Source organism: Erythrolamprus reginae, chromosome 6 (assembly GCF_031021105.1).
Source record: "Erythrolamprus reginae isolate rEryReg1 chromosome 6, rEryReg1.hap1, whole genome shotgun sequence".
NCBI lineage: Eukaryota > Metazoa > Chordata > Lepidosauria > Squamata > Dipsadidae > Erythrolamprus > Erythrolamprus reginae.
The window spans coordinates 86363877-86376410 of record NC_091955.1 but is presented as its reverse complement, the minus strand read 5'-3'; the positions used below and the strand labels follow the sequence as shown (position 1 = coordinate 86376410).

General features: G+C 41.3%; 1 protein-coding gene across 1 annotated transcript in view; it reads right to left on the bottom strand.

The window, feature by feature from the left end:
* DERA (deoxyribose-phosphate aldolase) overlaps positions 1–12534 on the bottom strand; it is a 50566-nt gene that overhangs the window by 16659 nt on the left and 21373 nt on the right. Inside the window, exon 6 of the mRNA XM_070754300.1 lies at positions 9035–9163. Within this exon, the coding sequence (XP_070610401.1) occupies positions 9035–9163 (129 nt within the window). The remainder of the gene's footprint in view (positions 1–9034; positions 9164–12534) is intronic.

The window sequence follows — 12534 nt, the reverse complement described above, 5'->3', positions numbered from 1 at the left end:
AGCGGTGAGGGGGCTGGATGTGCTGGGGGGCAGACAACATTCAAAACAATCTTCGCCGGCCTCTGCACTTTCATCGCTCCCCGCCCCCAACTTCAAGCCCGGCTCCTTGCGCAGCCTTGGAAAAGGGTGCGCGGGGGGTAGTTTTTGGCTGTCCATAGCCAAAAATGGTGTTTTTACTTCCGCAACTCTACTTCACGAAAATTCGACTTTCACGGGCGGTCTGGGAACACAACCCCCGCGAAAATTGAGGGATCACTGTATTCCACTAGTTGATTGCTCTCATGGTTAGGTAATTTCTCCTTGCTTCTCTCCTTGGTTAGTTTCCAACCATTGTTTCTTGTCTTGCCTTCTGGAGCTTTGGAAAATAGCTTTGAACCCCTTGTCTTTGTAGGAGCCCCACAAATATTGGAACAATGTTTAGAATTATAAACAGTGCTTAGAACTTTTAACTACAATCTACCGAGTTTTTTCAATTTTGGTACCACAATAGATTAACCAAAGACCGAAGGGATATTTTGAATATCACTATCCCTAATGCATCTTGAAAAGACTCTTACTATGTCCACCGAACAATCTTTATTGTTTATTGCCTGTTTGCGGGTTTCTATCCATCGTCTTTACAAATCCAAGAGCCTATAGGATTGGGAAAGCATTCTTGCAAATATGAAGTTGTGTCCTTGCAAGATCTTGATTTATACTAGCAATGAACAAACTTTATGAGGCCACCATTGCCGCCTTTCTTTCTTTCTTTCTTTCTTTCTTTCTTTCGTTCGTTAGTTAGTTAGTTAGTTAGTTAGTTAGTTATTAGATTTGTATGCCGCCCCTCTCCGTAGACTCGGGGCGGCTCACAACACAATAAAAACAATTCCTGACAAATCTAATAATTTACAATTTAAAATTTAAAATAGTTTTAAAAAACCATTTTTAAGCAGACATACCTACAAGCATACTATACATAAATTATGTAGGCCCGGGGGAGATATCTCAGTTCCCCCATGCCTGACGACAAAGGTGGGTTTTAAGGAGTTTGCGAAAGGCAAGGAAGGTAGGGGCAGTTCTAATCTCTGGGGGGAGCTGGTTCCAGAGAGTCGGGGCCGCCACAGAGAAGGCTCTTCCCCTGTGGCCCGCCAACAGACATTGTTTAGTTGACGGGACCCGGAGAAGGCCCACTCTGTGGGACCTAATCGGTCACTGGGATTTGTGCAGCAGAAGGCGGTCTCGGAGATAATCTGGTCCAATGCCATGAAGGGCTTTGTTTGGCTGGTTGAAGAAGAAATTTAAATAGCAGCAAAGGCTTATTTTCAACAAACATAGAAAAAGGGATATATATTATTTTATGTATAATATAATATTCTTTTTCTTTATGTACCCTTCGGTTCCCTTTTTCCCCATTCCCCTTCCCTACCCCTTTTTTAATTATTTAAAATTCAATAAACTATTTTTAAAAAGAAAAAGGGGGAAATAATTTGGCCATCCAATTTCAGAGGTACAATCTAAGACCGAGCTCTTCAAACTTGGCAACTTTAAGACTTGTGGACTTCAAGTCCCAGAAGTCTCCAGCCAGTTCTGCTAGCTGGAGAATTCTGGGAGTTGAAGTCCACAAGTCTTAAAATTGCCAAGTTTGAGGACCCCTGATCTAAGAGAGAGACTACCTGGGTCTCTCCAGCAGAGGGCAAGAGACTCTTTGTGTGTCATGAGGTTATCACACAAATAATACAAGTCACATATCAAATCAAGTATCAAAGAAGTAATTCCTGCCATTTTCATGGTTTTTACATCATTGGGGCTTCTACTGGTGCCTATTGGTAAATAAATATTCATATAATTCTGCACAAAAAAAGAAGATGCATTTGGCAAACTCAAGATTTTGCCCATTACATCCACAGACTGCTGAATGGAGATTTTGTGCAGCTGAGATTTTACTAAAAATAAAACAAAAACCAATGATAATCAAACAGAAGAACGGAAAGTAGGAGCCAAGAAACAGCACTGAATCCGCCAGCTTGTTCAAACTCTTAAACTTTCAATTCATACACTCAATTTCAAAAGAATCAAACCTCTGAATCAAAAAGCTGAATGAAAGGAACAGGGCTGTTGATTTAGAAATGATTGCAATTTTCTGAATCGGTTCAAATCAGCGAATCACACCAACTACATAAGTCAAACCAGTCTATTCAAATATGTTTGGGGCCGATCCACTAAAAAAATAGGAAGAAATAGGTTTATATGAAATTTCAAGCAACAGCAACAAAATCTTTGCCGCTATGAGATGAAATACATTAAATAAATTACACTCAAACTTTAGTCCATTTTTTATTTTCCACTATTATATTCTTTCTCAATGATCTAGAAAGAGTGCAGAGAAGAGCAATGGTGATGTTACATTTGGAGCAAGTAGAGCAATGAAAAAAAATCCTGCAAAGACTTAGAGCTTGGAAAACATTGTTTACAAAGAGTAACAATGAAAGAACCTGCAAGGTAAGAGCTGAGAAGATCATTACCACCTTGTTAAGACTGAAAAAAAAGCTTCAGAAAACACCCCCCTACATTCAGAGTATAAGACGCCCCCAAATTTTCAGCCTCTTTCAGGGAGGAAAAAGGTATCTCTTATACTCTGAAAAATATGGTGCTTCTGCTGATTGCCGATTACTGTTCTGTCGGGCTCTCTGGTAGACTCCTCCAAAAAATTCACAGGTACAAATTTCAGACACACACACGTTTGAAAATTCAAAACAATGTTCTTTATAGTGAAAATTCACTTAAACTTAGCCCTCTTTTGGTATAGCCAAGAGCACTCGTCTCCAAACAAACTGGTAATTGGTACAAGTCCCTTATCAGTTCTGTGATACTTAGCTTGCAGCTGTGAGGCAATTCACAGTCCTTCTTCTTTCACAAAGTGAAACACATTTTGCTCTGGTTTAGTTTCAAAGCGGGGGAAAATCAGCACACAAAAGGTCAAAGTCAGTAAAGCAGTCACGAAACACAAGGATCAGATAATCCTCCACAATGGCCAAACCCACAGGTGGCCAAACCCACAGATCAGATAATCCTCCACAATGGCCAAACCCTCACTAATTACCACAGCCCCACCCAACCACAGGTGGCCTCATTTTCTTTGATAATAATCTCTCAGTTGTTGTTGCCTATGCATCGCTCTCCGCATGCGTGGCTGTATCATTAACTCTTGTTCCGAATCCAAGGAGGAGCTAGATAATTGATCTCCTTCTGAGCTGTCTGCCCCACTCTCCTCCTCCCTGTCACTCATGTCTTCTTGGTCAGAGAAGCCTTCATCAGCAGATTCCACCGGGGGGGCAAAACAGGCCTGCAGCATGTGGATGTCTCCCCCACATCCACAGTCCTTGGGGCAGGAGCTGGGCCAGAGCTAACCACAACAATTACCAACAGTTTGGCAGTTCGAATCTAACTGGGCTTAGCTCACGAGACTCAAGAAAGAATAGTAGATCCTTGGAACAAACTTCCAGCAGACATGGTTGGTAAATCCACAGTAACTGAATTTAAACATACCTGGGATAAACATATATCCATCCTAAGATAAAATACAGAAAATAGTATAAGGGCAGACTAGATGAGGTCTTTTTCTGCCGTCAGTCTTCTATGTTTCTATGTTAAAATAGGCTATCATCGATGATCATCATCATCATCATCATGAATACTCAGTCTCTGTCCTCCCAAACACCAAAAAAGTAGCACAAAGTATATTAAGTGTTTACAAGGAATTCTCGTACGTGTGTGAACTATATAAAAATAGCGAGACAGGCTTAGTGTTAATCATGTCAGAAAATCACTTTTTAAAAAAATGGGTGGGAGTGTAAATGAAAGAGAGAGAAAAGTTTTGATTTTCACTCCTGTAACTTCTGTTAGACTAAAATATCCATTTAAGAACTCCGAGCATCTGTTCACTGGCAGCTGTACGTAACAATACCCACACAAAGACAAATTATATCTCTCCCTTGTATTAAAAAGTAAACAGGATCCTTTAAATTATTCACCAGTGAATTTAAATGAACACACAAAATGCTGTGATGGCTCAGGCGCACACAGCAGTATTTTCTAACCCAAATGTCCCAAAGGTACTTTTCACAAAAATCAACTGGACTTTGTTTTTATTTATTTATTATTAGAGTTAGAAGGGACCTTGCAGGTCATCTAGTCCAACCCCCTGCTGGTGCAGGAGACCCTCCATCACGCTAGTCCAATAGCAGTCCAGTCTTTTCTTGAAGGTCACTAGTGTTGGAGCGTTCACCACCTCCGTGGTCAAGCCGTTCCACTGGTTGATCACTCTCACTATCAGAAAGTTCCTCCTTATTTCCAGGTTGAACCTCTCCTTGGTCAGCTTCCAACCGTTGCTCCTTGTCTGGCTCTCTGGTGCTTTGGAAAATAATGTGTTCCCCTCCTCCCTGTGGCAGCCCCTCAAGTATTTGTAGACTGGTATCATGCCCCCCTGGACCGCCTCTTTGCAAAAAAGGGCAACAAGAATGATAAAGGAAATGGAGCATGTCCCTTATGATACCAGGTTGCAACGCCTTGGTCTCATAGAAACATAGAAACATAGAAGACTGACAGCAGAAAAAGACCTCATGGTCCATCTAGTCTGCCCTTATACTATTTCCTGTATTTTATCTTACAATGGATCTATATTTATCCCAGGCATGTTTAAATTCAGTTACTGTGGATTTACCAACCACCTCTGCTGGAGGTTTGTTCCAAGGATCTACTACTCTTTCAGTGAAATAATATTTTCTCACGTTGCTTTTGATCTTTCCCCAACTAAACTTCAGATTGTGTCCCCTTCTTTAAGAACTTCTCTTAAAGAACTCAGATCTGTCATTGCTACCCCCCCTGACTGATTTGTTTAACCAATCCCTGTTAACAGGAGATGTTCCTGAGGATTGGAGAATGGCCAGTGTTGTGCCTATCCACAAGAAGGGCAGTAGAGAAGAAGCTGGTAACTACAGGCCAGTTAGCTTGACATCAATTATAGTTAAAATGATGGAGACTCTACTCAAAAAGAGGATAAATCAGCACCTAAAAAACAATAACTTATTGGACCCCAATCAGCATGGCTTTACTGAAGGAAAATCATGTCAGACTAATCTCATTGATTTCTTTGACTATGTCACAAAGGTGTTGGATCAAGGTGGTGCCGTGGATATTGCCTATCTGGACTTCAGCAAAGCCTTTGATACGGTTCCACATAAAGAGCTAGAAGTTAGAAGTTCTTAGCCTCATACTAATAAGGCTGCTTCCATCACTTATCTGATCTTGAAGAAATTTCTGGGTAGGCATTGTGATTTCTACGTAATGTTACTTCTTTCAGACAAAGACTCAAAAATATCTTCCCAAGTCTGCCACTTTTGTGTTGCCATCTGTATAATACACCACACCATTAATGAAGCTTGGAACTTCTTATAATACTATTTTTATTCTGTTTTAGTTCATTATGTTTGTTCTTAGTTCTATTTTTCAGATTCTATTTTGCTTATTGGTTTCATAGAACTATTCTGTCTCTTTCTCTCCCCCCCCCCCCCTCTGTATTCAAACTTACAAAGAACCGATGAAGAAATGCGGGGAGACCAGTATAGATCTATTTCAAGCTATTTAGCTCTCATCAGCTAGCCATACCCTTCTAGGATTCAAACTTGGGCTTCTTCCCTTGCTAGGCAGTGCTTTTACCCTCTAAGCCACAGGTTCTCCTCCCTTATCAGCTAAACCAGGGGAAAGATTAAATATTTTTCTGCACTATGCACCCTCCCATTTTGAGGTATATCAGGTGACGCGACAGAAAAGCATTATAGAAGGGACTTTTTAGGTTATCTAGTCCAACCCTCTGCTCAAGCGGGAATCCCTACACCATTTTGGACAGATGGCAGTCCAGTCTCCCTTTGAAAGTCATAGAAACATAGAAGATTGATGGCAGAAAAAGACCTCATGGTCCATCTATTCTGCCCTTATACTATTTCGTGTATTTTATCTTAGGATGGATATATGTTTATCCCAGGCATGTTTAAATTCAGTTACTGTGGATTTACCAACCACGTCTGCTGGAAGTTTGTTCCAAGGATCTACTACTCTTTCAGTAAAATAATATTTTCTCATGTTGCTTTTGATCTTTCCCCCAACTAGCTTCAAGATTGTGTCCCCTTGTTCTTGTGTTCACTTTCCTATTAAAAACACTTCCCTCCTGGACCTTATTTAACCCTTTAACATATTTAAATGTTTCGATCGTATCCCCCCTTTTCCTTTTGTCGTCCAGAATATTAATCGTTTGAAGTATAAAACGTGCTGAGCACGCTGTTTCTATACTTTCACTGAAACCAAAGAATTATTATGAGCTTAATTTTTAAACATGAACTCGAAAAACCCATAATTTTCAGTACGATGATCTTAGAATTCAGAAGACAGAGTGATGCAACACGTTTCTGCAACACTCCGTGGCCTGCATTGGCTGCCGATCAGTTTCCGGTCACACTTCAAAGTGTTGGTAATGACCTTTAAAGCCCTACATGGCATTGGACCAGAATACCTCCGGAACCGCCTTCTACCGCACGAATCCCAGCAGCCGATAAGGTCCCACAGAGTTGGCCTTCTCCGGGTCCCGTCGACCAAACAATGTCGTTTGGCGGGCCCCAGGGGAAGAGCCTTCTCTGTGGTGGCCCCGGCCCTCTGGAATCAACTCCCCCCAGAGATTAGAACGGCCCCCACCCTCCTTGTCTTTTGCAAATTACTCAAGACCCACCTTTATCGCCAGGCATGGGGGAACTGAGACATTCTCCCCCAGGCTTCTATATTTTATGTTTGGTATGTATGTGTTGTATGGTTTTAATTGCTGGGGTTTTAGATATGTTTTATTTTTTAATATTAGATTTGTTTCACTGTTATATTGTTTCTATTATTGTTGTGAGCCGCCCCGAGTCTTTGGAGAGGGGCGGGTACAAATCTAATTAATAATAATAATAATAATAATAATAATAATAATAATAATAAATAATAATTTAGGCCCTCAAAATTTCTGAAGACAAAGAGGTGGTGGGATTTGCATCGTTACCATATTCTCAGCAAACCTATAAAATTAAATTATTTATTGGGGGGAGGATGTAATATTTCCCTTTGGGTAGATGTTGTTAAATTTAGAAGTATTTTTATAAGGATACACAACAATACCTCTGCATCTATCTCTGGTTTTGGGGGGGTTGGGGGTTGGTTTTTTTTGGTGTTTGTGTGTGCGCGCACGTGCCTGTGTGTAGCGTACAGAAAAAGGAATTGTGTAAACAGCAGAGCCATCTGCTGTATTTTTAGTGAAACTACACTAAAAATGTCAAGGAATCAACCTTAATCCTAAATGTAACTTTGAATAGCTAATTGGATGACTGGGATTATAAATTTTAAAAATAGCATCTACTTCTCAGGAAACATTAAAATAAAACAATAACTCTGCATTAAAAGCGCCACTCGAAAGAGTTTATGTCAATGAGCCAGTGTGGCTGGACTAAAGGCAGGAAGACCCAAGTGTTAGTCTATCTTCAACTACACAAATTCCTGGTGTGGCTTTGGGTTAGTCACCTGCTTTTTGCCCAGCCTATCTCAGATTAGAAATTGCTGAGAATATCTGTAGGTCAGCTTGTAGGTAGAATCAACATCGCCAAAAAGGCTTCAAGAGTTGTTAACCTAATCCTAGGTAGCTTCTGCTATGGCAATCTCACATTACTAACCAGAACTTACAAAACTTTCGCCAGACCAATCCTTGAATACAGCTCATCAGCTTGGAACCCGCACCGCATCTCGCACATAAACACCCTTGAAAATGTCCAAAGATACTTCACCAGAAGAGCCCTTCACTCCTCCACTCGAAACAGAATACCCTGTGAAACTAGACTTACAATCCTGCGTCTAGAAAGCTTAGAACTACATCGCCTTAAACATGATCTAAGCATAGCCCGTAAGATCATATGCTACACCGTCCTCCGACTTCAGCTTCAACCACAACAACACACGAGCACACAACAGATTCAAACTTAATGTAAACCGCTCCAAACTTGACTGCAAAAAATAGGACTTTAGTAATCGAGTGGTCAAAGCATGGAACTCATTACCAGACTTTGTAATGCCATCCCCTAACCCCCAAACTTTTACCCTTAGACTGTCCAGTGTTGACTTCTCCAGATTCCTAAGAGGTCAGTAAGGGGCGTACATAAGTGCACCATCATGCCTTCCGTCCCTTGTCCTAACGTGTCTTTATGTTTTATTAGCTTCATGAATATGAACTCTATTACAGTGTTCCCTCGATTTTCGTGGGTTCGAACTTTGCAAAAAGTATATACCACAGTTTTTCAAAAATATTAATTAAAAAATACTTTGCGGTTCTTTCCCCTATACCACGGTTTTTCCCGCCCGATGACGTCATATGTCATCGCCAAACTTTTGTCCGCCTTTAATAAATATTTTTTTAATAAACTTTAATAAATAAACATGGTCAGTAATAATCTAAATGGTTGCTAAGGGAATGGGAAATTATAATTTAGGGGTTTAAAGTGTTAAAGGAAGGCTTGTGATACTGTTCATAGCCAAAAATAGTGTATTTACTTCCGCATCTCTACTTCGCGGAAATTTGACTTTCGCGGGTGGTCTCGGAACCACGAAAATTGAGGGAACACTGTATTCCCAGTGAGTATTTCTTCTATATTATTCCTAATGTTTCTCCAATCTTTTATTCATGTATATTACTATGATTATATCCCCACAAACCTACATTATGTACTAGACAAAACAAATAAATTTTAAAAAATGGTAAAATAAAAGGTAAGAAAACAGATTTTGGCTTAGTATAATATGCTAGGGAGGGAGTGGCAGAGACAATGATCTCAAACAGTTCAACGAAAGAAAACAAAAACAAAAATAGAGAAAAGGAAAAACATAATTAGAAAGGTCAAACGGCTGGCTGGTTTACAGAATTGAAGCATTCCACAAAGCGGCGATCCGCTGCAAACACTACCTAAGCCAAAGGTGTGGAAGTTACCTGCCATCATGGCTACAAGACTGGCTTTGTAGATATTTTTAAGGGATCCCAGCTCTCCTGTTCCCAAGATGGTTTTCATATGGACGTCGCCACAGGTCTTGCGGAATTGACGGATTTCTTCATAAAGCTCTGGGGAAAAAGAATAAATAAATAAAAGTAGAGGGGGGAAAACCACGTTACTATCCGTTCTACGGAGGAATCAGTGAGTCTGTCATCTGCACCTCTATAACTGTCTGGTTTGGTGCTGCAACCCAACAGGACCGACACAGACTTCAGAGGAGAATCAGAACTGCAGAAAAAAACAATTGCTGCCAACCTGCCTTCCATTGAGGACCTGTATACTGCACGAGTCAAAAAGAGGGCGGGGAAAATATTTACTGACCCCTCGCATTCTGGACATAAACTGTTTCAACTCCTACCCTCAAAACATCGCTACAGAGCCCAGCACACCAAGACAACTAGACACAAGAACAGTTTTTTCCCCAACGCCATCACTCTACTAAACAAATAATTCCCTCAACACTGTCAAACTTTTTACTAAGTCTGCGCTTCTATTTCTACTAGTTTTTTCTCATCATTCCTATCATCCTTTTCCTCCCACTTAGGACTGTATGACTGTAACTTGTTGCTTGTATCCTAAGATTTTTATTAATATTGCTTCTTCATTGCTTATTTGACCCCTATGACAATCATTAAGTGTTGTACCACACGATTCTTCACAAATGTATACCGGTATTTTCTTTTATGTACAATGAGAGCATATGCACCAAAGACAAATTCCTTGTGTGTCCAATCACACTTGGCCAATAAAATTCTATTGTATTCTATTCTATTCTAAATGAAAGGCCTTGTTTGGATGGGAGACAGAGACAGTTGATGCAAAAATAAAGTTGTGGGAGCTTCATCACTTGACACTTTCAAGAAGAGATTGGATTGCCATTTGTCAGAAATGGTGTAGGGCAAGAGTAGGCAAACTTGGCTCTTCTATGACATGTGGACTTCAACTCCCAGAATTCCTGAGCTAGCATGATTGGCTCAGTTATTCTGGGAGTTGAAGTCCACAAGTCATTGAAGAGCCAAATTTGCCTTCCTTGTGTGTCCAATCACACTTGGCCAATAAAGAATTCTATTCTATTTAACATAGTTGTATGTTGAACAATGGTGCTCTCTAGGTTGGGTTGTTAGCTTATTTATTTATTTACTTATTTGGATTTCTAGGCTGCCATTCTCCAGAGGACTCAGTGAGGCTTACAAAACAATATACATACACAAGACAAAATTTATGAAACCCGAGGATAAAACCTAAATCTTAAAAGTACAGACATTTAAAACCATTCAACCAAGTTCATCCCAATCCCAATCATATTATCAGCCAGAGCAAGGGCCTGCCGGCAAAGGTGTATTTTTAAAATCTTTCGAAAAAGGCCAGGAGGGTGGAGGCAATGCAAATCTCTGGGTGGAGTTGATTCCAAAGGACCGGAGCTGCCACAGAGAAGACCCTTCCCCTAGGCCCTGCCAGACAACATTGCTTGAAGGTATTTCATTATCTGATAGGTAACGTCAACAACGTTGGCACAGCAGGTAAAGTGCTGTACTGCAGGCCACTGAAGCTGACTGTAGATCTGTAGGTCAGTGGTTCAAATCTCACCACCGGCTCAAGGTTGACTCAGCCTTCCATCCTTCCGAGGTGGGTAAAATGAGGACCCGGATTATGGGGGCAATATGCTGGCTCTGTTAAAAAGTGCTATTGCTAACATGTTGTATGCCGCCCTGAGTCTAAAGAGAATGGCGGCATAAAAATCAAATAAATAAATAAACATTACCTAACGAAACATCTGAAAGCAAACCCCCAAGTTAAGTGAGCACCAAGAACACCCAAGCTTCTTTTACTTTATCATCACTGTTTCCAGTTTGGATTTAAAGAGCAAAAAACAAATAAATACAGATTAAACTTAAGACTGATCTCATCAAGTATAATTATTTGGCTTTTTTTCCCTGCTTATCAAAATTAGGAAGAAACAATTGAGATTCTTTAGAAAAAAAATTACTGGACTGCCATCACCTTTCAATTTATTTTTATAAAAATGTTTATAAATAAAGATGACGTTGAATGCTGATCCTTTGTGCCATGCTAGTGTCCATGATACTATTACTATCATCATCATTATCATCATAAGACCTGCCACAATTTAAATCTCTGACTCAGGGATGTCAAACTTGTGGCATCATGTTGTCCCTAGAGCAGTGATGGCGAATCTACGGCACGGGTGCCACAGGTGGCACGCGGAGCCATATCTGCTGGCACACAAGCCGTTGCTGTAGCTCAGCTCCAATGTGCCGGCTAGTTGATTTTTGGCTTGCAGAGAGGCTCTGAAGGGCGTTTTTGGCTTCCAGAGAGCCTCCGGGGGGATGGGGAAGGGCGTTTTTACCCTCCCTTGGCTCCAGGGAAGCCTTTAGAGCCTGGGGATTGTTCTGCCGGCTTCTCGTACAAGCCTCCAATGAAAAGGAAATTGGTTCAAAACAGACACACACACACAGTAGAAGTCCAGTAAATGTTTTTTTTCTCAACAAAAGAGAAGCAAAACTGCCTCTTAGAATTCAAAGGGATTCCTTGTACAAACAAGGCAGTAATGGATTACAATCCGATAACAAGGCAAGCAATAAATCAGCAATAAACCAGCACTGTGAAGTTCGGCATAAATACTGTTTGTTCCAGACGTGGCAAAAACTTACAAGGATTTCTTTTCTCACACTCCGTGACTCCCAACAACTACGATCAGATAATCTCCACGCTGCTAAGCCCGCACGCTGCCAATATAATAACAGCTGCTCTAATTACGTGAGCCCCACCCAACCACAGGTGGATTCTCTATCGCCTGTAATAGTTCTTCAGTTGTCCCCTCCTATGCATAACTCTACGCATGCGTGGGTCTAGCAATTCATCATCTGAATCTACCAAAGATAATGGAGATTGGCTTCCTGAGCTGTCTGCCAAGCCCCCCTCTTCCAAGTTACCCCCGCCTTCTTCTTCCAAGGAAACTTCACTACCTGACTCTGTTGGCAATAAAACAGGTCTATGACATGTTGATGTTACCCCTGCATCCACCTCCACATTCCTTGGGGCAGGAGCTCAGCCAGGGCTAACCACAACAGGGAGGGCGAAACATGAGCCTACTTGACCCATCAGAAGTTGGGAAACAGTCCTTTCCCAGCATCCAGAGGGTCTCGGTGGTCTGGGGGAAGCAGTTTTCACCCTCCCCAGGCATTGAATTATGAGTGTGGGCACTCGTGCATGTGCGATAGTGCGCGTGCATGCTCTTTTGGCACCAGAGGGAAAAAAGGTTCACCATCACTGCCCTAGAGCCTTCGGAGAGTGTAAATGCCCTCTCCCACCCCGCCAGAGGCTATTTGGAAGTCGAAAATGCCCTCCCAGAGCCTCCGCACAAGCTGAAAATCGGCTGGCCAGCAGGCACATGTGCGCTGGAGCTAAACAAGGAAAC